The following is a 24,554-nucleotide window of genomic DNA, read 5'->3' as shown; positions in this document are numbered from 1 at the left end:
GCAGTTATTTCAGAGGAAAAACCTCTAATTACAAGGACTGTGGGAGAGGAGAGGGGGCAGGGGGAGGGGAATGTACAGGAGAGGCAGGAACAACAGCAAGAAGAAGCAACTGAAGACAGGATAAGAAGCATCAGGAACCCACACAGGAGTGACAGGCAGGTGTCCAGTCTGAGTGCTTTCAGCTGCAAGTAACAGAAAACCCACAGGCCTATTTTCCTCCTTTATTTCTCATATAACAAGCCTGCAGATGGCTCTTGCTGGTGTCGGCTCAACAGCTCAGCGATGTCAGGGTTCACATCTCTGATCCAAATCCTGTTCCTCATGGTCATTAGATGCTGCTGCACGCCTAACCGAAAGATGGCCAAGAAGAACGGGGTTGGAAATGGAGATGGGCCAGGCAACCAAGTCCCTAACACAGCAAGAAAACTGGGCCAACTGGTTTCTCTGAAAGGGGAAGAGTCTGGCAAGATGGGCAGCTGAGTCCACCAAATGGACCCTCAGCTCCCCGGCTGGTGCACAGGCTGAGTCCAGGGGAACTCGTAAATCTCCACACCACATTAGCACAGGGGCAGAGGGACCCAACACCAGCTTCACACTCGCGTGTCTTTCAGTGGTATTACCCAAGAAACTACCTGCAGAACTCTTTCAAAAAAAAACGCTGCGACTTTGTGAATGAAGTAGTAAGCAGAAACATGAATTTGAATTAATACAAAATACAACCCAATTCAAAAGGCACATTTATTTACAAAGATACAGAGTATAAATGTCATAAGAAACAAAGGAAATAAAATTATGGGCATAATATTTACACAAAAGTATAGGCAAAACTCATCAAGAAGATTCCTTAAATACTTCTACTCCTAGAATTTAACAATCAAAATCAGTTTCTAAGAATAGTTCTTTGTCACCTCAGGAAGACTGTTTAGGAGGCTCAATCTACATGATTCAAACTACAACTATCCTAAAGAAAAAAAAAACAGTTTTATATTCTTTGAAAATCTCCAAGTTCCTGGAGGCCAACTCAACCAGATCACTACCAATGTTTAAAAGATTCAAAGGCTCTTAAATTAAGAAGTCATATAACTGCTTTAAGAAATTGTTTTTAAAAACCCAAATACACTATCATTTGCTGAGTACTACAACACAAACTTAGTTTACATTACTTTCTTAATCCATTAAAATCCATTAAAATGGTTTTTCTCACCAATAGTGAGACCCTACTGTTCTCTAATGAGAAACATTAAGTCATTTCTATTCAGCTCTCAGGAAAACCATTCGAAGTGTGTATTCAGCTTTTAATAACGTTAACATGCATGAAAAAAATCCATGCCCCTAACTATCCCCAGTACCCAGGTAAACGCTGGATCTTCCCAGACCAGAGACAGGTGTCAGGAGTCAGGATCCCTCAGACCTCTGCCCTAGCACATCCCCATGCAGACGCTTCATGTAACCACACTAATAGGAGATGCGCTCCCCTAACAGGCTGTGAAAGAGCTGCCAGCATGTTTCTGCACTTGCCTTGTGCGTGCAGGCACAGCTCGCAGTGTGCACACCTTGGTCAGCATCTTTCGTGTCTGTCAGGTCTTCCTTTAGTTCACTGTCCTTCTGACTGCAAAATGTGATGTCCAAACTGAAATAAAGCAAAAGTTCAACAGAGAGATTATTCTAATGTAAAAACAGAATGGCACACCAGCCCCCAGTGACCCTCAGGGCTGAATTCCTACAACAACGAACAGTTGAGTGGGCTACATGCAGGCACTGTGCGCTGAGGACACAAGAGCAAGCGAGATCGTCTCGGCCGCATGGACTGAGCTCCCCCCAGGGGACCACAGCTGAGCCTCTGCGTGTCCAGCCCTAAGCTAGTGCTAGAAAACTCACAGAAAGATTTGATTCTTTCTCTAAGATGCTCAAAGTTGGTTGGAGAGAAAATGCGAAGACCGGTGAACAGTATAAGACACCCCAGCACACCTCATTTACCCACTATCATTAAGAAACAGTGTGTTCCACCCAAGTGAATTTCTTCAGTAACTGAAGGTTTTCAAACATCCCAGAATTTTAATAAACCAAGTTCTAGTCACTGCTCTGCCAGTTAGATGTGGGCTTACGGGCAGAGCCCTGGGAGGCTCATTTTCCTTGTGTATAAAACAGGTAACACTGGCCTGGGTGGGTTTTTTTTAAGGATATTGCTGTGAAGATCAAATTAGATGAGTAAAAAAGTACTTTGCAAGGTATAAATTTCTACACAAATATTAAACGCTGATTTTTAGGCACATTTATGTTTGTTTGTTTGTTTTTATTTTATTTATTTATTTTTTCCCCCAAAGCCCCAGTAGATAGTTGTATGTCATAGCTGCACATCCTTCTAGTTGCTGTATGTGGGACGCGGCCTCAGCATGGCCGGAGAAGCGGTGCCTCGGTGCGCGCCCAGGATCCGAACCCGGGCCGCCAGCAGCGGAGCGCGTGCACTTAACCGCTAAGCCACGGGGCCGGCCCACATTTATGTTTTTTGATTGTAATAGTTCTAAAGTAAACTACATACTTTTTTGTCTTCTTAGAGTTAAGAATATAATTTTCTGAGTCAACATGATAAACACTGGATATCGCGCGCAGGCAGACAGGGTAACTCAGAGGCCACACGGCCTGGATCGTGAGAGGACCATTTTCCCACTCTGGTATGCTCTTTGAGTTGTTCTTCAATGTTTCTGCCTCCTCCTCTGCCAACGGCCACCACTCCTCAACACGAGCCACCCGACTTGAGACGCTGTCCCTCCTTCACAGTCCTCTCCTTCCCACGGCTTATTCTTAGGTACTACCTCAACTAAATTATGAGACGGGAAAACCGCCCCCAAAATTAGAATCATTTCTAAATTAGAGAAAAGTGACTTCAAGTAAGGAGCCGTCTTGAGGATCAAGCGTTTGGAATACAATGTGTGTCCTTGTAAGCAACCCAGAAGCACTGTCATTGAAGACAATTATGATCCCATTTGCTTTTTTAAAAGCATATTCTATTTAACAAATAATCCAAAATCTTGGTATTTGACTGAGAAAAATACAAGAGTATTCCCATTTAACTATGGTGGGCTGAATCTATCGCACCGCTCTTCTCTGTTCCTCTCCAAGTTTCAGACACCCAGTTCCTACCACAGACAGCAACAGCAAGTTAGCACCTATCTAGGATAAACCACTATAAACTTATGTACAAGTATTTTTCAAATTAAGTGTTTTATTTCAAAAAACTTCATAGTAGGCAAAAAGCTCAACTGAGCATGTAAAAGCTAACAAAAACAACAGAAACATTAGCAGCAGCAACAAACAATTGTACAGCCCATTCTGCACAATCGCTTCAAGAGAACTTGACTGCAAAGATTTATCATGACTACTCCACTACAGAAACACTGAAAAATGGACTTTACATTAATTATCGCTCACCCTTGAGGTTTCCGGACTAGAAAATGGAGAGGCCTCCCAAGACCTATTTTCTTTCTCAAAGGAATCATCCTCTTGGAAGGCAAATTTCTGCTTAAGTGCATGGGATATTAAAGACACGGGATCCCAGTGTGAGCTCTGTCTCTTCCTCTTATGAATGGGTCTACCTCCAGGCGACCTATTTTTTTAAAAAAATTGAATAAATTAAAACTTTGTGTAATTTAAGCTCCTTGTTGACAAACATAGCAGAAATACAAACATAATATATTACAATTTAATTTGTTTTCAAGAGATTGAAATCTTTACCATGGAATAAGGAATCTGGAGGGCACAGTAAATGAGGAATCAGAAAACCAACCAATCATGTGGCTGGAGCTCTACCGCAGCCTTCTTACGACCTGGGATTTATCAAACATCTCTGTGCTGAAGATTTTTAGTTTTAATTTTCTAAATTTTCAGTGGAAAATTGAAAGAAACATCTAAGAACTCTTAAAAGGACTACAGAGTTCATGAAAAGAAAACCATTAGGCTAATTGTTCGTTCAATTTCCACTTAATGCCTACTATTATACCAGGCTCCATTTCACGTTTGAGGGTGGGGCAGTATCCCGCTCCCACAGAACATTCTGGTGGCAGGAGATCATCCGTGAACAAGGAACTGCAGAAAGCACTAAGTGCCTTGAATAAAATAAACAGGGTTATGTGATAGGGACCAAGGCAAAAGCACCTCAGATGAGGTGATAAGGAAAAGCCTAGAAAGGAGACGACATCCTCTTCAAGGAAACGACAAAGAGTCAGCTAAGTGTAAACATCCGGTAGATGCCTCAGGAAGGAGCCTGGCACATGTGAGAGAAAAGACAAACAGCTGGAAGCAGTGCGGAACACAGGACTAGGACACGAGGTCCGCAAAGGAAGTGAGGGCTGGATCCCAGGGGACTTTGGGGCCATAGCAAGGTGTCTGCACTGTATTCTAAGCACAGTGGAACCCACTAAAGGGTTTAGGCAGGAAATGGCATGATCTGACTTCAGTTTCTAAAGGATCACCCTGGTTACTACCTGGAGAAAAGACAAGGAGGCAAGAATGAAAACAGAGACCAGTAAGGAGGCTGGTGCAGAGTCCCAGCTAGATAAGACGGCAGCTGAGACTGGGGGTGGCAGCTGGGTCAGGAGGGTACACAAACTTGAGCAATATGCTGATGCAAAGGATACGGGATAGAAAGGAAAAGAAAAACAAGGATGAGTCCTACATGTTTGGACTGAGCAACTGGGTGATGGTGCTGCCATTTACTGAGATGCAAAAGACATGGGGAAGAACAGGTGTTCAAGGTGGAGGAAGGGAACAGGTAGGAAGGAAGAGTGCTGTTTGGACACACGACACTTGAGGTACCTGTGAGGCAGGCACACAAAGATGTCAAGCAGATATTCTGTCAAGTAGGCAGCGGGCTCAGCGGAGAGTCAGGGACAGAACTATCAGTGTGGGAGTCACTCGCATATAGTGGATGTAAAGCCACAGGACTAGAGATCACCAGAGGAACAACGTGGATGCAGAAGGGAGGAGGGCTGAGGGCTCCGCCTCGGACACGCCAACATCTGGAGAACAGGCCCAGAAGGAAGAGTAAGCAAAGGACTAAGAAGGAGTGAACAATGAGATAAGAGGAAAACCAAGCGTGACTTCCATGAAGCCAAGTGAAGAAAATGTTCCCAGGAGAAGGGAACCACGGACTATCTCAAATGCTGCCAAGAGGTCAAGTAAGAGCAATGAGAACTGACCGTTGGACTTAGCACCATGGGGTCACTGGTGACCTTGACAAGGGCAGTTTTCAATGGAGTGATGGGGACAGACACCATATTACAGTGGGTAGAAGAAGGCAGTGATAAATGGGAACAAGCTATAGACAACATCAAGAATTTATATCAGAAAGGGGAACAGAGAACAATAACAGCTGGGGATACATGTTCTGAAGCTGGGAAATACTCAGGTGTGAGGAGAAGAATAAAGGAAAGAAGGAAAATTTGACGATGCAGAAGACAGAAGAGACAATTTTGAGTGCAATCCTTGAGAAGATGGGAGAGAAGGGGAACCAGCGACCCAGGGGAGAGCCTGCACACAAACGAGAACGCTTCAGTGGCAGTAACAAGACGGAAGGCAGAGAGCACGGGCAGGAAGCCTGCAGGCGTAAAGCCGTGGGGAGCCGCATCTGGTTTCGCAGCGACGCACACCACAGGTTAGTTGTAGAAGCGTGAGAGAGTAGAGGACGGAGGTGGAGCCTGCTGGCCTCTTCGCTGTTTCTCCAGTGATGGTGAGAGAGTCACCACTTCACACTGACGGGGCCCACTGATAGCAGCAAGCCATCCAGTTGGGACCAAGCGTGCACATGCAGCCATAAGATTTCCCTCTGCACCAGCTGCCTCACACAAGCGTCAAATCATAACCTCAGTAATCATGAAACGACTTATCTGTCCTAGCACTATTGTATAGGAAATATATTTATTTTCTCACCAAAAACCTCAGAGGGATTCCCAGGTGAACACAGCAGATCTCTGTGAAATCCTACTAAAGTGACAGTAAAGAGATGAAAAAGATGTATACGGATAAAGGCAGAGATGACAAGAGGAGAAAACAGAGAAGAGCTGCAGCAGAGTGTTGGAAGCTATGAAGGTGAAGAGTGGAAGGTGAGCTGCTTTCCTGAAAACAGAGAGATTAAGGACAAGTCTACATACCGAATGAGATGCTCCTCCCTTGCTCTGTCCCTACTCCACTCTCGAAATGTCTGGCTTGCACCCACTGTGTAATCTCCATCTCTCCTGACCAAGAAGGAGACTAGAGAGCTTTCTAGGAAAATCTCTAGCCACAAAGACAAAGCACAGGTTGCTGACCTACGGGGTCTGGCCAACAAAATGGTCAGGTCCTCTACGCAATCACTCAATTGTGAAGCCCACCAGTTAGCAAGCCCACCTCACACAAGGAACCTTCATCAGCTTTTCCTTGCCTCACTTTTAAATATGAATGTATGGCCAAGAATCACCAGATACTTAAGTAAGGCTCCAAACCAAAAACGGAGACCAAAAGCAACTAGAGGAAAAAAGGAACCCAGGAAAAACAGAGATAATTCAAGAGCAAGAGAAAACTCAGAACTATAGTTTATATCTTCACTGGAATAAGACAAACAGAAGCAAGAAGACACAAAAAAGGAGCATTCAGAGAAGAAATGCCTCCTACAAATTGAAGATATGATGGCAGGGGAAAATGTAATAGAAGAGCTGAAAGGTAAATTAAAGAATTTTCTTAGAAGGTACAATAAAAAAACAAAGAGAAAGAAAATGGTAAAGGAAAGATATGAAGATAAGAGGACTAATTCTGGCATTCAAACTTCTCACAGGAGTTCCACGAAAAGAACTGAGGGAAAGAACAGGAGAAAATAATCAGGGAACTGTTCACAAGAGATTTCCAAAAATGAAGGACCTAAAACTCTAGATTGATTGAGTCCACAGTGCCCAGGATGAGAAATAAGAAAGAACTCTCCAGGGCACATCATCACAAAATTTCAGAACTCCAGGACCAACAAGAAGATCTTAAATGCTTCAAGAATGAAGAAGCAGGTTTCACACACAGCGCCAGGAGTCAGAATGACATCAACTGCCCAAAAGGAATGCTGGAAGCTAGACATCAATGGAAGATTGTCTTCAAAATTCTGAGGAAAATCATTTTCTGCCTATTATTTTTCCAGCCAAACTAGCAATTAAGTGTGAGCATAAAATAATAACATTTTCAGATATGCAAGGTCTTAAAATAATCTACCTTCTATGCACCCTTTCTCAGGAAGCTACAGGAAGACACGACAGCCAGGAAATGGGTGGTGCAATGGGAGAGACGGTAAGACATGCCCCCGACGGTGGTGAAGGAAACCCCCAGGATGGCAGCAGTGCGGCAGGCTGGGGGGCAACAGTGAGACGGGCAGGACAGATAGCTCCTGGGGGATTTCCAAAAGCAAATGGAACTCAGAGAGGATTAACTCCAATAAAAAAACAAACAAAATGTAATCCTAGCGTATGAAATGGCTTCCCTGTAAATGTTTACTGGTGTGATAAATTGTGCATACTGACTTAACTAAAGATTGTAATTTAACTACAGTGGGAAGATGTGATAAGAAGTGTATGTATGCGTGTGTGTTGGGGGTAGAGTGTTTAAGAGAACATATTCCTAATCTTTAACAATGGGAAGTAAATATAATTAAAATATCAAGAAATAGCAGAAGTATGCTGTTTCAAAAATATGGACATAATACACAGAAGAGTCAGAAAAATTGAAAATGATTCTCTCTTGGAGGGGAATTTGGGGTCAAGAGGAATAAAAGAAAAGATTTGTGTATGTTTACTTTGATAAATATAATAATTTTTTAAAACATCATTGATGAAATTTTGTTCCATTTCTCAAATTACGACCACATACCGTTCCACAGCACGAAGTGTAACCTTATTCATATCCTTTAGAACATCCAGCATGTTTGGAACATCATTATTTTTCTGGTTTTTTGGACCACGACTGTAACTGGTCTGACAAGCACCCGAGTGCTGTTTCTTCATTTCAGTTGCTGAATTATCTGAGTCACAAATATTATCAGATCCCGGTTGCACAGGAGAACACGGAAGCTGCAGAGAAGAAAGCTGAGTGGGAAGTGGGGGAGGAGGAGGAGAAGGGAGCAATGATCTTGAAGACAGATCTCGTTGGTCACTGAGTTGAGCAGTCCCTGGCGATGGCATTTGTCCCAAACCACTAGGCCCATCATTCAAGTCAAAGGCGCCTAAAAACAAAGTACCCTGTTGAAAAATCATGCAAAATTCTCTCCAACATAACACTAATTAGAACCAAAACAGGAACAATTTCTGTAACGCTACTAAGATAATGATATGTGGCGAGGAAGAAGAAGCAATCCCATCTACTTAGTAATTTCTGTAAGAGTCAAGCCAAATAGTAAATTTATTTTTAATCCAATTAGGATTCTCTGTGTAGGCCCTTATAGGGGGCAAAGAAGAGAATGCATTTTAAAGAGAAAATAATAAGTGTTTTTTCAGTAATTCACATACAATCTGAATTTCATCCTCCATGTAAAACATGATCAACAACTTGTAGTTAGAAACACTCAAACTGGCACATTCACTCTGTGATGACATGGTAGAAACACCCAAGCATATACTCTCTAAGCAGGAGCCTAAGATGAGGACTGAGTACTTAACTTTTTCACAACAGATTTGTTTATAAAAAGTTGTGTGAAACACGACTGCTAAAAAAAAGTATGTGTATTTATATCTCATTTTAATTATTACACATTATATAAGAGTTATATACAAATCACATTATAAATACCTAATACTATATAAATATTATGCATTTTATATAAATTATATATGCGTGTATACAGATGTGTATAAATGCACATATATATTATGTATGTGTGTGTGTGTTGGTGAAAGCAAGTTATGTCTCTAAAAATTTAGAAAAGGATCACCTGGAAAACATTCATTAACTTGGTGGAATTATAGCAGAAATAACTTCAAACTACAAAAATATGAAGCCTCAAACCTATACTCTTCTTTCAAATTAATGCATTCCTCCTCTTAAATTTTCAATGCTTATATGAAAAGTTAGAAAAGCATACTTATAAAACAAGGCTTTGTAATAGAAAAGTACAATCTTCAGCAGTATAGCTAGCTCTTCTTTAAACCAAAGCCATCCCCCTCACTATAAATGTGTCCTAATTTGTTTTAAATAAACATCAGATATAATCTTATATACCCAACATCTTTTATCTCTAATGGCATTCACAAGATCTGTTAGCCTCAGACACTCTTACTCAGAATTGTACTGACTCACACACTAGATGAGTGCCCTCTAACTGAAACCACAGCCCGGTATGTTACCCACCAGAACCTGTGCTGTTTTCCAGTTCCTGCATTCCCACAATTGCAGCAATCTGAGAGCGGAGAAAGGCCAGCTCATCTTCCAGGGCAGCTATTTTTTTAATTGCAGCTTCACTTACAGGCCGATCACTTTTCATTGGTTTGTTATGTCTTAGAGCAGGTGACAACGGATCCCAAATTAGTTGCAAAGGGTATTCAACTTCTTCCTCTTCTTCATTTTTCCATATACTATTTCTGAGGGCGGAGGAAGGAAGGAACAGAGAGAAAGAGAGAGAGAAGGAGGGAGGGAAATTTTCCAAGAGGAATAAATTCTTTCAGTCAAAGAATAAAGACACCACAACAAAATCAGAGCTGCTCTCCTGACCCCATGACTGTCTCCAGCCTCAGCGAGGACAAGCACAACTTCCTCTGTGACTTGTGTTCTCAACGGAGAGAAGAGAAGGCAGCCCTTAACAGGTGACCAGTGAGTGGTCAGTGGATGAAGAAACAAACCTTGCTTTTAGATGGTAAAACAAAAACAATCATCCTGTAACTCTTCTGCCTATTAGCTTTAAACACAGTACAAGTTTATTTACTTAGAAATAAAGATGGTTTATTTAGAAATTCTACATGTTCTGAATATATGGTTCTGAAGGGCCTTATGTTCTGAAGGGTATTATGTTAGGGGTAATTTTATGGTATTCTAACATTTTGAAAATTGACCAGTCAAAATTTATTATTGACCATAATAAATTTAGCCAGAATATTTAAATGATTGACCCTATGTGCTTATAGCCTGTACCTGAATATACTAACAGACAAGATACTACTCCACAGGGCTAACACATCCAGATTTTGAAACATATTTAACATCATTGCTTGGTGTACAATAAGAACAATGTAAGTTTTGGCTAAATATATAAAGTAAAATGAATCTCGTATCCAGGATAGGAAACAGCTTTCTCCTAAAAATGAACACTGTGATTCTGATATCCTTTTAATATCATCTCTTCCTAGGCCTCCTGTTAGGTTTAAATGCACCTTAAAAAAAAACTGGCTGGGCCCGGCTCAGTGGTGCAAGCAGTTAGGTGCGCGCGCTCCGCTGTGGCGGCCCGGGGTCCACCAGTTCGGATCCCGGGCGCACACCGATGCACCGCTTGTCAAGCCATGCTGTGGTGGTGTCCCATATAAAGTGGAGGAAGATGGGCATGGATGTTAGCCCAGGGCCAGTCTTCCTCAGCAAAAACAGGAAGATTGGCAGATATTAGCTCAGGGCCGATCTTCCTCACCAAAAAAAAAAAAAAAAAAAAACTGGCTAAAAATGAGAAACAACTAGTTATCCTTATTAGGGAGATATTAGTAGGACACAGCTCAGTACAGAGACAAAACAAAAAGGCTCAATTAGTCTGAACAAACTCCAACACATGCAAGAATTCAGATTATAGCCCATATCCCACTTCCAAGATAAGTATATAAAATTACCGAAATCTGAGATAACTGGCCTCTTCATCGTTTGCCACACACAAAATATCAGCAAAAGATGGAACTACAGATCCATAGTTAGCAGAGTCTACAGAGTTCAAGACTGGGATCAACTAAAGGGAAAAGGAAAAACAGTCATTGCTCTGCAGGGAGTGGGAGAGACATGCCCGTGGAAATTCAATAAGCTAAAAATCCAAAAGTGGGAATGGAAAAGGATATTCAATAGAAAAACATGCACCTATTAGCAAGAAAAAATACGGAGGAAAATGTTATTCTACAGTCTAAACACGAAGCAATATTCTCTCCCCGGTTAATGTCATCTGTCACAAAACACAAGCTAGAAGAAAAGATAAGCTACTCAAGTGTTGCTCTGCACCTGCCCATCTTGAGTGTAACTATTCACAGAAATAAACACAAAACACATGTGAAATGACTTGTTTCCAGGGACAGACTAATGGCTTTGGGCTTTCAGGAAACATTTCTTCTTTTGTTCAACCCTATACCCCTAGAAGCACCCAGGATTATTTTACACATGATGCTTAAACAATGCATGTTGACTGACTTACCTCAAAATTAGGCCTGGGACAAGGTTCTAGAGGAAGAATTTTTCCAATAATGCGAACAATACTCCGAGCTGATCCATAGTCTTTATTTTCCCAAATCTGCAAAACCTATTTAACATAAAGCATTGTTTAAAAAGTACTCTAGATAAAGACAAATTTGGAAGCCTTAAGCATCAGGGCTGACAATATCAAGGAAAGAATTAGCAATATTGAGGAAAGCAATGCAGAAATGCTCCAGATGGAGGAGGAAAGAGAACTAAGACTAAAAAGAAATGAAGAAACTCTCAGAGAAATATCCAACTCAATTAGGAAATCCAACATAAGGATTATAGGTATTCCAGACAGAGAAGAGAGGGAAAAAGGAGCAGAGAACTTGTTCAAAGAAATAATAGCTGAGAAGTTCCCAAACCTGGGGAAGGAGCTGGAAATACCAGTGAATGAAATAAATAGATCTCCTAAATATATCAACAGGAAAAGACCCTCTCCAAAGCACATAGTAGTAAAGCTGGCAAAAGTCAACGACAAAGGAAGGGTAGCTAGACAAAAAAAAATAACATACAAAGATTTCCTATCAGGCTCTCAGCCGATTTCTCAACAGAAACTTTACAGGCTAGGAGAGAGTGGAATGATATATTCAAAATTCTGAAGGACAAAAACTTTCAGCCAAGAATACTCTATCCAGTGAAAATATCCTTCAGATATGATGGAGAAATAATAACTATCCCAGATAAGCAAAAGCCAAGGGAGTTCATTGCCACAAGACCCCCACTACGAGAAGTGCTCAAGAAGGCCCTCATCCCTGAGAAAAAAAAGAGAAGGTGGATTCAAAGTTTTGAACAAGGAGGAAAATAGGTCAACAAAACCATAAAAATTGCATCTCTCTATCAGAATAGATTAGCAAACACAATTATAAAACCAAAGATCAAGGGAAAGTAAGCACCAAAAGTAAATATAACCTCATCATGTTAAACACAAACTCACAACACTAGAAGGAATAAGATGTGACAACAATAACTTAGAAGGGGAAGAGGAAAGGGATTGAGTCAACTTAGTCTAAGGGAATAAGAGGCCATCAAAAAACGGACTATCACATCCATGAGATTTTTTATACAAACCTCATGGTAACCACTGACCAAACACTCAGAACAGAATCACACACGATAAAGACAGAGAAAACTAAGAGAACCCCCATACAGAACTACCAAACCAAATTGGTAGTCCAAAACACACAGGACTAGAAACAAAGAAATGCAAAAGAACCGCAAAAAGAGTGATAAAACAGCAACAATAAGCCCTCATATATCAATAATTACCCTAAATGTAAATGGACTGAACTCGCCAATCAAAAGACACAGAGTGGTGGGATGGATTAAAAAACAAGACCCAACAATATGCTGCCTCCAGGAAACCCATCTCAGCACTAAAGACAAATACAGGCTCAGAATGAAAGGATGGAAGACAATACTCCAAGCTAACGGCAAACAAAAGAAAGCAGGTGTTGTCATACTTAGATCAGACAAAGTTGAGTTCATGAGAAATCAATGAGAGACAAAGAGGGGCAATATATAATGATAAAAGGGACACTCCACCAAGAAGACATATCACTTTTAAATATATATGCACCCAATACAGGAGCACCAAGGTACATGAAGCAACTATTAACAAACCTAAAAGGAGATATTAACAACAACACAATAATAGTAGGGGATCTTAACACCCCACTTACATCAATGGATAGATCATCCAGACAGAAAATTAATAAGGAAATAATGGACTTAAATGAAAAACTTGATGAGATGGACTTAACAGATACATATAGAGTACTCAATCCAAAAACAGCAGATTACACGTTCTTCTCAATTGCACATGGAATATTTGCAAGAATAGATCATATGTTGGGAAACAAGGCATGCTTACATAAATTTAAGAAGACTGAAATCATAACAAGCATCTTTTCTGACCATAACGCCATGAAGCTAGAAACCAACTACAAGAAAAAAACGGGAAAGTGACAAAGCTGTGGAGACTCAACAACATGCTACTAAACAACCAATGGATCATTGATGAAATTAAAGGAGAAATCAAATCATATCTGGAGACAAATAAAAATGAAAATACACCATACCATCTCATATGGGATGCAGCAAAAGTGGTCCTGAGAGGGAAACTCATAGCAATACAGGCCCACCTTAACAAACAAGAAAAAGCCAACATAAGCAACCTCAAATTACACCTAACAGAATTAGAAAAAGAAGAACAAACAAAGGCTAAAGTCAGCAGAAGGAGGCAAATAATAAAAATCAGAGCAGAAATAAATGAAATCGAAATCAAAAAAACAGTAGAAAGCATCAATGAAACAAAGAGCTGGTTCTTTGAGAAGATAAAACTGACAAACCCTTAGCCAGACTCACCAAGAAAAAAAGAGAGAAGGCTCAAATAAATAAAATTAGAAAAGAAAAATGAGAAATTACAACAGATACCACAGAAATACAAAAGATTATAAGAGAATACTATGAAAAACTATATGCCAACAAATTGGACAATCTAGAAGAAATGGATAAATTCTTAGACTCATACAACCTCCCAAAAGTGAATCAAGAAGAAACAGAGAACCTGAATAGACCAATCACAAGTAAAGAGATTGAAACAGTAATCAAAAACCTCCCAAAAAATAAAAGTCTAGGACCAGATGGCTTCTCTGGAGAATTTTACCAAACATTCAAAGATTTAATACCTATCCTTCTCAAACTATTCCAAAAACCAGAGGAAGATGGAACACTTCCCAACACATTCTATGAGGCCAACATCATCCTGATACCAAAGCCAGACAAAGACAACACTAAGCAAGAAAACTACAGACCAATATCCCTGATGAACATAGACGCAAATCCTCAGCAAAATATTAGCAAACCGTGCCTGGCCCAGTGGTGTAGAGGTTAAGTGTGCGTGCTCCGCTGTAGCAGCCCCGGGTTTGGATCCCGGGTGCACAGCGACACACTGGTTGTCAAGCCATGCTGTGGCGGCATCCCATATAAAGTGGAGGAAGGTGGGCACAGATGTTAGCCTAGGGCCAGTCTTCCTCTGCAAAAAAAAAAAAGAGGAGGATTGGCAACAGATGTTAGCTCAGGGCTGATCTTCCTCACCAAAAAAAAAAAAAAAAAATTGCCAAACCAAATACAGCAATACATTAAAAAGATCATACACCATGATCAAGTGAGATTTATACCAGGGACACAGGGATGGTTCAATATCTGCAAATCAATCAATGTGATACACCACATCAACAAAACGAGGAATAAAAACCATGTGATCATCTCAATAGACGCAGAGAAGGCATTTGACAAGATCCAACATCCATTTATGATAAAAACTCTCAACAAAATGGGTATAGAAGGAAAGTACCTTAACATAGTAAAGGCCATAAATGACAAACCCACAGCCAACATCATACTCAATGGGGAAAAACTGAAAGCCATCTTTCTGAAAACAGGGACAAGACAAGGGTGCCCACTCTCACCACTCTTATTCAACACAGTACTGGAGGTTCTGGCCAGAGCAATTAGGCAAGAAAAAGAAATAAAAGGAGTCCCAAAAGGCAATGAAGAAGTGAAACTCTCGCTGTTTGCAGATGACATGATCTTATATATAAAAAACCCTAAAGAATCCATTGGAACATTGGAAGACTATTAGAAATAATTAACAACTACAGCAAAGTTGCAGGGTACAAAATCAACTTACAGAAACCAGTTGCATTTCTATATACCAACACCGAACTAACAGAAAGAGAACTCAAGAATATAATTCCATTTACAATTGCAACAAAAAGAATAAAATATCTAGGCATAAACTTAAGCAAGGAAGTGAAAGACCTATACAACAAAAACTACAAGACATTATTGAGTGAAATCATTGATGACATAAAGAAATGGAAAAATATTCCATGCACTTGGATTAGAAGACTAAACATAGTTAAAATGTCCATATTACCTAAAGCAATCTACAGATTCAATGCAATCCCAATCAGAATTCCAATGACATTCTTCACGGAAATAGAACAAAGAATACTAAAATTCATATGGGGCAACAAAAGACCCCAAATGGCTAAAGCAATCCTGAGAAAAAAGAACAAAGCTGGAGGCATCACAATCTCTGACTTCAAAACATACTACAAAGCGATAGTAATTAAAACAGCATGGTACTGGTACAAAAACAGACACACAGGTCAATGGAACAGAATTGAAAGCCCAGAAATAAAACTTCACATCTACAGGTAGTTAATCTTTGACAAAGGAGCTAAGGACATACAGTGGAGAAAGGAAAGTCTCCTTAATAAATGGTGCTGGGAAAACTGGACAGCCACTCGCAAAAGAATGAAAGTAGACCACCTTCTTTCGCCATTCACAAAAATTAACTCAAAATGGATCAAAGACCTGAAGGTGAGACCTGAAACTATAAAACTCCTGGAGGAAAATACAGGTAGTACACTATTTGTCATCGGCCATAAACGGATCTTTTTGAATTCCATGTCTACTCAGACAAGGGAAACAAAAGAAAAAATAAACAAGTGGAACTTCATTACATTAAAGAGCTTCTACAAGGCAAATGAAACCAGGATCAAAATGAATGCATTCCCACCAGCTGGGAAAAAATATTTGCAAACCATATATCCCACAAGGGATTAATCCCATAATATATAAAGAACTCATGCAACTGAACAACTAAAAAACAAACAACCCAATCAAAAAATGGGCAGAGGAAATGAACACTTTTCCAAAGAAAATATACAGATGTCCAATAGGCACATGAAAAGATGTTCAACATCACTAATCATCAGGAAAATGTAAATCAAAACCACACTAAGATATCACCTCACGCCTGTTAGAATGGCTATAATCACCAAGACAAAAAACAAAAAATGCTGGAGAAGATGTGGAGAAAAGGGAACTCTAATCCACTGCTGGTGGGAATGCAAACTGGTGCAGCCTCTACGGAAAACAGTATGGAGATTCCTCGAAAAATTAAAAATAGAAATACCTCACGATCCAGCTATCCCACTACTGGGTATCTACCCAACAAACCTGAAATCAACAATCCAAAGAGGCTTATGCAACCCTATGTTCATCACAGCATTATTCACTATAGCCAAGAAGTAGAAGCAACCCAAGTGTCCAGTGACTGATGAGTGGAAGAAGATGTGGTATATATATACTATGGACTACTACTCAGCCATAAAAAAAGACAAAATCCTCCCATTGCAACAACTTGGATGGACCTGGAGGGTATTCTGTTAAGTGAAATAAGCCAGAAAGAGAAAGACAAACACTGCATGATTTCACTCATATGTGGAAGATAAATCAACACACGGACAGATAGAACTGTTTGGTGGTTACCAGGGGCAAAGGGGGTGGGAGGTGGGCACAGGGGTGGAGGGATGCATTTATATGGTGACTGACAATAATATACAACAAAAATTTCACAATAAAAAAAAAGTACTCTATTAAGCACGTTTATATATCTATGAAAAAAATGTAAAATATGCAATACCATTTATCTTTAAAAAGAAAATATAGATGGTGTACTCAAAGTATTTTCCTCAAAGAATTAAACTGTTAATGTCTTTTTTCATTTTATTTTTAAAAAAAAAAGATAGGAGTGAACATATACACATTCCAGAAAGAAAAATCTTTTAAGAAAGAACCACAAATTCATTTTATTTCTGATAATGTCCAAATACCTTGGGAAACTTGGTTCAGAAAAAGTGCCTCCCCTCCTCCCAGCTAAAAATCCTATCTTTTGGTCCAATCAAAAATCTCCTTTACAGAAGAGATGAAGAAGGACAGGAATGAATCAGGTCCTAGACAACTGAAGAGCTCCTTACAGCGGAATACAGCTGCCGGAGGCCAGTTCTTGAAGAGATAGTAGAAATGAAGTGTGCTACTAACACTCGAATAACACTGTCCTTCAGCTCGGGCTTCCCCTATTCCCACAAGAACCTCCCAAAAAATGTGTCATGACATTTATTCTTTTGGCAGACATTTTAACACAAAGAAAGCATTTTCTCTCTTTAAAAAACATTAAAAATTGGACTTTTTATTTTTCCTAAGATCCTATAACAAAGTTTATTCTGAGCAACAGATATAGGTAGCATCCCATTAGCATCCTCATGGATATGAGCAGTAAGCAGATGGATACAGTTCTGGAACTCAGGAGAAAAACTGGCATTAGAAAGACAGATTTGGGAATCATCAGCACACAGAACACACGATACAGGCAGGACTGAGGAAAACTGGAGCTAGAGAGAAAGATCTGGAATTCATCAGCACACAGAATCCTCTGCACGAAGTCATGCCATTCCTCTTTTTAGGCGGTAAGGGCTCTGAATCTATCCAATCACATGCAAACACCCGAGCCTCACATTACATACTGACTCCATCAACCAGCCTCACAATCTTCCCTCAGCTCTGCCAGCTCAGCCTCCCTAACGTGCTCCACGCATTCTGTGCTCATTCTCAACCAGCCGGAAAGGTCTGCTGCCTCTTGGCCCATTCAATCCGTCCAATCTAATGTCCCATCATCCATTAACAACAACACATGCTCTTTTGGATTAAGCAATTTTCCTCACTCAAAAAAAGCCAATATTACCCCAACTGCCAAGAATGTACCCGTGTGCTCAGGCGGCTCTGGTCTAACTCTAGCCCAGTACAGCTGTCAGATTCATATTCCTCTAAAAATTGGATTATTTCTGCTCTCGTGGGCTTCCTTAGCCCTGAATTCCTAACTAGTTCAGTGTTACTTTGTTTCATTTGCAGTTTTCTCTGCCCCCATTAGATTGTGAACTCTTTGCCGGCAGACATCTTCATATTCCTTTTGAATCCTTCAGGGCAGTATTTCTTAACCATAGGTATACTAGAATCACCTCGGAAGGTGCTCATCAAAGGAAATAAAATACAAGCCACATATGTGAATTAAATTATCTAGGAGCCACATTTTAAAAAGTAGAAAGAGACAGATGAAATTAATTTTCTTAATATATTTTATTTAATTCAATATGTATATATTATCATTTCAACATATAACCAATATTTTAAAAATTAAAATGAGATTATTTTATATTCTTTTTTTCATATACTAAGTCTTCAAAATCCATATTGGTATATTTTACACCTATAGCAGATCTCAATTCAGAAATTTCAAGTACCCTTAAAGGTGACATCTGGCTAGTGGCTACCATATTGAAGAGCGCAGCCTAGAGGATACAGATCCCAGACCCATTAACACTAGAATCTCTGCCGCCCTGAGCAATTATATTTAAAGTGTTTTACAGGCCACTCATATGTGCACCCTTGCTGAGAACCACAGGCCTAGAGGCTTTGCTACAGTGAGGGCTACATACTGTACAAAAAGTCACCCAACTCCTGGTTAACTCGAATGGTACCTTCATATCTTGCTCTGCAATTTCCATCCTGACAAACTCTTGTCCTTCTCTCTCATTCCTTCACTGCCATTGACCATCTTCACCATTCTTATGCTTTCACCTCCTTCTCCTATTCCCGGTCCAGCATCCTCATTTTGACTTTACTGACTTTCCTACCAAGCAGGGATTTTCAAATTAATTGTTTCAGTGATATGTTCATTGCCACTCAAAACTGGTTCATCCTTTTGATACTATGTGTTCTCGTATTACTAATGGACAAATTACTCCAACCACTCTTAGCTAGAGAAAAAACATCACAAAATGACAATATTTGGAAAGACTAGTAATCCATGCTGACTTCAGCTGGGTATTCTGCAACCCCTTCACAACATGTTATGATCCCTACTGTGTCACCCAAAGCAATCACCGATCTGTGAAATCCCCAACGCCATCATCTCCATTACCTGCAAGTGGCCTTGCCTCTGCTCTTACTGAGAAAACCAAGGATACAATTTGACACACCTCAATTTCCATTTCTCTCCACAAAAAATCTCTCCACCATCTCGCGATTTTATTCTCCTCTTGACTGTGCACCTTCTTTCCAAGGCTTATGTATTCATATGCCCTGCATTGCTCAATCACTCTCTCTCATTTGTATCTTAAATTGCTCCCTGTCTATGAGGTTCTGCCCCAATACTTGCACAACATGCTCAAGTTACCTCTAATGTTGAAAAGAAAAAAAATTCAATCCTGCTGCTCCTTCAAGTTGATGGCCTCTCTCGATTTCTCTTCACAAACTTTTCAAAAGAAGGTTGTTGATGCTACCTCAGTCATGCCTCATACTACTACAATTTGCCTGCCACTCTCCACCTAGATAAATCCCTAAAGGCATCAATAATCTAATGATAAGCAAATCTTCAACCATTATTCAGTCCTCCTTATCTTCAATCTCACTATTTCGGAAATTCAAATGCTTCAAAAACACCCAAGGACATCTTCCATTATGTCAGCAAAGCCCATGGGTTCAAATATCAAAACAACACAGAGAACTCCAGATCTGAATCTCTTTTCTTTTCTACATTCTAGAACCATATATCCAATTATATGCAGGATATTTGTATTTATATATTCCAAAAGCACATCTGGCTCACCTTACCTCCCAACTCAAAACTAGTTCCTCACACTGAGTTGTTTATCTATAATAATGACACCATCATTCTTCAACTTACTTTTATTTAAAATCTTGGAATTATCATTGACTACTTTCTTCTAATTCACCACACCAAATAGCGTGGATTTGCCCATTCTGTAAGCCCCCCTACTATTTTGTGTGTTTCTTATATTCAGTCTTGTATTATAATTATCTGTGCAAGTTTCTTATTCCTCATATTTCAAGCACCATGAATACACGAACCATGTACTGCTACTCTGTATCATCCACAGACCAAGCATACTGTCTTAGATGTAGATGTTCAATAAGTAGACAAAATTGGATTTGCTTATAATTCTCAGACCTATGTCATCCTCTCTCGTTAAGATTTATTCTGAATTTGTCGAGCTATAACTTGCCATTCTCTACCCAAATATCAAACTTAAGTTACCTTAAATAAACCACGAGATAATCCAAAATATATTTTATCTGTGCAATAAATGTAATTCTATGAAGGCCATGTCTATGTTTTGCTTCATTTGTATCTTTTGTCAGCATTTCACCTATCAGGTAAATAGGTTCCCAATAATCTTGTTCCTTTTTCAACTCAAACTATCAAAGCTATACTATTACAAACTCACCTTTGTTATACGTAAAGGAAAGTAACAATGTCACCTTAAATTAAATGTTCACATATAAATCATTTTCAAAATGAGACCCAAGAACAAATACAACAGCTTCATTCGAATCCATTAAAAGACATTTACCTGGTCTATGGGAACACCAAAGTACTCCAGCATCTCTCTTAAGACATTCAATAGGACAGACATTGACGAAGCAAACACAGAAGCAAATTCAAGGAAACATTATCAGTTTCTTGAGACCTTTAGGGAAAAAAATTTAGAAAATATTACTCGACAAATAAATAACTGCCGCATAAACCGTATTACGCAGCCCGGATGAGCCCTTCCCTCGTATCTTAACCACCGTCGACTCTCCTCGGCCAGCACGACTCCGAAGTCAGAGGGAGAGGAGCGCGGCGGGGGAAGGGCTGGCGAGGAAACTCCGAGTCCCCGGTTACACCGCACCGGGAGTTCAGAGACGTCCGAGCCCGCGATGGGCCGGTCACTAAATACCGTCGACCACACGACTGGACGCGCGGCAGGAGCGTCAAGCGGGGTCCCTCCCGAAAGCTCCGGGTGCAGCCGCGGGCCGGGCGGGGCTTTAACCAAGTGGGCAGCAGCTCCTCCTCACGCACACCCCCCTGCCGGCTGTGAAGACGAGGAATACGAACCCCACACGGGCGCGCGACCGGGTCACCCAACCGCCAAGGCCCGGGCCGAGCCGGCGCGCGTCGGGTCACTCGCTGTGGCCCAGGCTCCCGGGGGCCGAACTCGCCGAGCTCCGCGGCCGAGCCTCCTGGCCCCGGACGTGCAGCCGCGGTCGTCGCGGCAGCCGCGGCAGGCTCGGTCAGGCCACAGGGGTCAGGGCCCCACTGCCCCGGGCTGGCCTGGAGCCCTCGCTCGGCGGGGTCGCTCTGGGGCCCGACCGCCGCCGCCCCTGCGCCACGAACCTGCCGCCACCTCCGGGACCCGCTCGCTACTTCCGCGTCCTCGGAGGAAAATCAAACTCCGCGCGCCGTGACCCGCGCCAGAGCTCATTGGACAAGGCTGGGGGTCGCTGCTTGTGATTGGCTGCGGAAGGACGTCAGGTTACGGGAGGTTATCTGGCCGCCGCCGGCCTTCCGCGAGGCAGCCAATGAAAGCCAAGAGGCAGCTGGTGGGCGGGGCAGGCCGCCCGCGGACGCACGCGCAGGACGCGGTTCCGGGTTCCCGGGTGCAGTCGAATATGCCCGGTCTTGTGCAGCCTTTACCGGCCCTCGAGCAGGGCCCGCGTTCCGGAGTTCGGGCCCTACACACACTTCCGCAGGGAAAGTGTCGCCCCTACATCCGGACCCGCAGCGGGGCCCTCTCCCAAGCCTGCTTGCCGTGGAGAGTGGTGATTTATTGCTTGGTCATCATTCGTTCATTCAGCAAACGTGTTATATGCCCATGACACGAGCAGAAGCTCAGCCCTGCCCTCGGGGATCTGCGGCTTTGCAGTCCTCAGTGTTCCTTCACGAAACGCTCCTGGTGACGCAGGCTACCAGATACGGGCCCGACGCTGCCCTGGCCCAGCCAGGATGGTCAAGTGTGACTAAGTCATGACAGGTGACGTCTGATCTGCGGTCGCTGGCTTCATAAGAGGCGACAGCTTCCTCCTACATTTCAGTGAGGAATGCACTGGGGTGACGTGACAATTGAAGATCAGCTGTGCCTGCTGACCTACATAAAAAACGGAGGAATTCCTCCACGCTCCACAACATTTAGTCATCCAACAGATAATTGAGTGTCTCCTCCATGCCAGGCTCCATTCCAAGCACGGGAAATGCGGCCATGAGCGAGGCAGGTAAGTTCCGTGCCCTCCTGGAGCCTACGTTCTAGTGGAGACCTCAGAGAGGCTGTCTCTGAGCACCATCTATAAACAGCATCTCTCTCCACTCTTTCCTTATCTTTCTTTATAGCACTTATCACCATGTATATTTATGCTCCTCCTACCGCCAACTAGGCTAAACTCCAGCACAAGGACTTTTGTTTTGACCCATGCCGTAGCTCCAGTGCTTTAGAAGAGTGCCTAGTATGTCACAATATTTGTTGAATAAAATAATTGGATATGCGATGAGAGAAGGCAGACACCAAGAACGGTTTGGAACTAATGAGGCAACTGGCAGAATAACAGTGATGATATGATAGGCCCAGTAGTCTAAGCTACATAAGGAAGAAAGTAGGGATAGGAGAGGGAGCAGAAGGCAAGTGGATCAAAACCCTGCATGGAATTAGTTAACACAATTGTCTCTCGAAGTTCTTTGTCCTTCCCTTTTGTCCTCATAAGTAAATAAATCACATATAACCTCCTCCCTTTCCAGTCTGATAACACACAGCACATAACAGGCAGGGCCAGAATGAAAACATCCTGTGAGAACACGTCGGGAACCAGTACTAAAGCCTCCTTCAGGATGCACTATAAACAGAGCTCAACATCAACTCGGATTTAGGTGGCAAGGTGGGCCCAGGTCAGTGCTACATTCTCCATGAACGCTTTGCTAAAACCTTTCCTCTAAATTCACTCTCCAAAGATCCTTCCTCTATTTTATGTTTACTAAAGCATTCGTACATATAGCAGTCCCCCCTTATCCCCGGCTTCACTTTCCACAGTTTCTGTTACCTGGTGGTCCAAAAATGTGAAATGGACAATTCCAGAAATAAATAATTCCTAAGTTTTAAATTGCACGCCGTTCTGAGTAGCTTGCTGAAATCTTGCACCATCCCACTTGTCCTGTCCCAGCCTTGAATCATCCCTTTGTCTAGCTGTGCTGTATACGCTACCCACCCATTAGTCACTTCGTAGCTCTTAGTTATCACCTTTTATTACAGTAGATGTTATAATTGTTCAATTGTATTACTGTTGTTAATCTCTTACTGTGCCTAAATTTATAAACTTTATCACAGGCATATATGTATAGGAAAAATCACAGTATACATAGGGCTCAGTACTATTCGCAGTTTCAGGCATCCAGTAGGGTACATATCCCCTGCGGATAAGGGGGGAGACCTACTGTACTACATCCTGATAACCTTTTATGAAATTTGACATTTTTTTTTTCTATCGCTCACTTTTATGTGAAATTATCTTCCTGAACTTTCAGAATGATGCACGATTCAGGAAAGCTTTTCTGACTTTACAGAGCTACCTTTTGTTGTTTTTGAGTAGTGCTCAGAAATACGGAAGCTAAGATTTTCTAAGAGGGCTATGTTCCCCTCCTCCGGTTTGATCTAGGCCCTCTCCTTGTCTCGTCTCGATCCTGCTCCATTTGATTCCACTTGCAGTACTTTCTCCTCAGTATGGGGTCCTGTCCCTGGAAGTCCGGTCTTGGCAGGTCCCTTCTGAGAGGTCCCTGGGCTCCACTGCTCCTCCAGTCTCTCCAGTGCTTACTGTTGGGCACCTTGCCCTCACAATTGGAGAGGACAAAACACCAAGCTCCAGTTGGCTGATTCGTGACCCTCCTTTTCTCAAGTCCGTCAGACACCACCCCAATTCTTCCTTCTACTCGCACAGAAACCACTACCGTTTGGTGATTTGTTCCCATCCGCTGATGTTTGGGGGTTTGTGGAAAAAGCTTGTCACCTAGTTTAATTGCAAATGCTGTCCACAGGCGTTTGGTTTTATCTTAGATGTATTTTTCCCTTTTTCCAGAACCACTAATTCATTATAGTTAATCACACTATATTCTGGATCCCTAAAACCAAGAATTTTTTATTCACTTTTACATCCAATACCACGCATACTTTTTCAGTGAATTAATGAATGGAGAGAGGCTGAGGACTGGTTTGGACAAAGGCTAGAAAGATGTGTACTCCATCTTTCCAACTGCCCAGGAGAACCCCATTAGCCTTGTCATGCCAAGCCTAAATTTTAGGTGATTAGGTGAACTCAATATTACTATAACTATCTTAAGCAATGGGGCAAAATACAACATAACACCCTACTAAAGCAACAGCCTCTCCGACCTTAACCACAGGGTT

The 24,554-nt window shown here is 41.6% G+C and overlaps 1 protein-coding gene across 1 annotated transcript; it reads right to left on the bottom strand.

The window, feature by feature from the left end:
* Positions 1–724: 724 nt before the first annotated feature.
* On the bottom strand, positions 725–21,495 carry MTFR2 (mitochondrial fission regulator 2). Its single transcript, XM_058566214.1, has 8 exons — positions 21,227–21,495; positions 20,700–20,816; positions 11,372–11,476; positions 10,806–10,918; positions 9,349–9,578; positions 7,876–8,227; positions 3,430–3,604; positions 725–1,630 (listed from the first exon to the last, which is right to left on the bottom strand). The coding sequence occupies exons 2-8, from the start codon at positions 20,760–20,762 to the stop codon at positions 1,595–1,597; spliced, it is 1,074 nt and encodes a 357-aa protein (XP_058422197.1). The 5' UTR covers positions 20,763–20,816; positions 21,227–21,495; the 3' UTR covers positions 725–1,594.
* Positions 21,496–24,554: the final 3,059 nt, after the last annotated feature.

The sequence above is a fragment of the Diceros bicornis genome, chromosome 23 (assembly GCF_020826845.1).
Source record: "Diceros bicornis minor isolate mBicDic1 chromosome 23, mDicBic1.mat.cur, whole genome shotgun sequence".
NCBI classification, from domain to species: domain Eukaryota; kingdom Metazoa; phylum Chordata; class Mammalia; order Perissodactyla; family Rhinocerotidae; genus Diceros; species Diceros bicornis.
The sequence above is the reverse complement of the archived record's forward strand: the minus strand, read 5'-3'. Positions and strand labels throughout refer to the sequence as shown.

Bases quoted from the DNA above. Each gene is read 5' to 3' on its own strand.
- MTFR2 (XM_058566214.1), bottom strand. From the start codon at position 20,762: ATGTCTGTCCTATTGAATGTCTTAAGAGAGATGCTGGAGTACTTTGGT. The intron at 3,605-7,875 runs GTATGTGGTCGT...TTAAAAAAATAG, and splicing joins ACACTTCGTGCTGTGGAACG to GTCGCCTGGAGGTAGACCCA. The intron at 1,631-3,429 runs GTGAGCGATAAT...GCTTTATTTCAG, and splicing joins CTAGTCCGGAAACCTCAAGG to TTTGGACATCACATTTTGCA.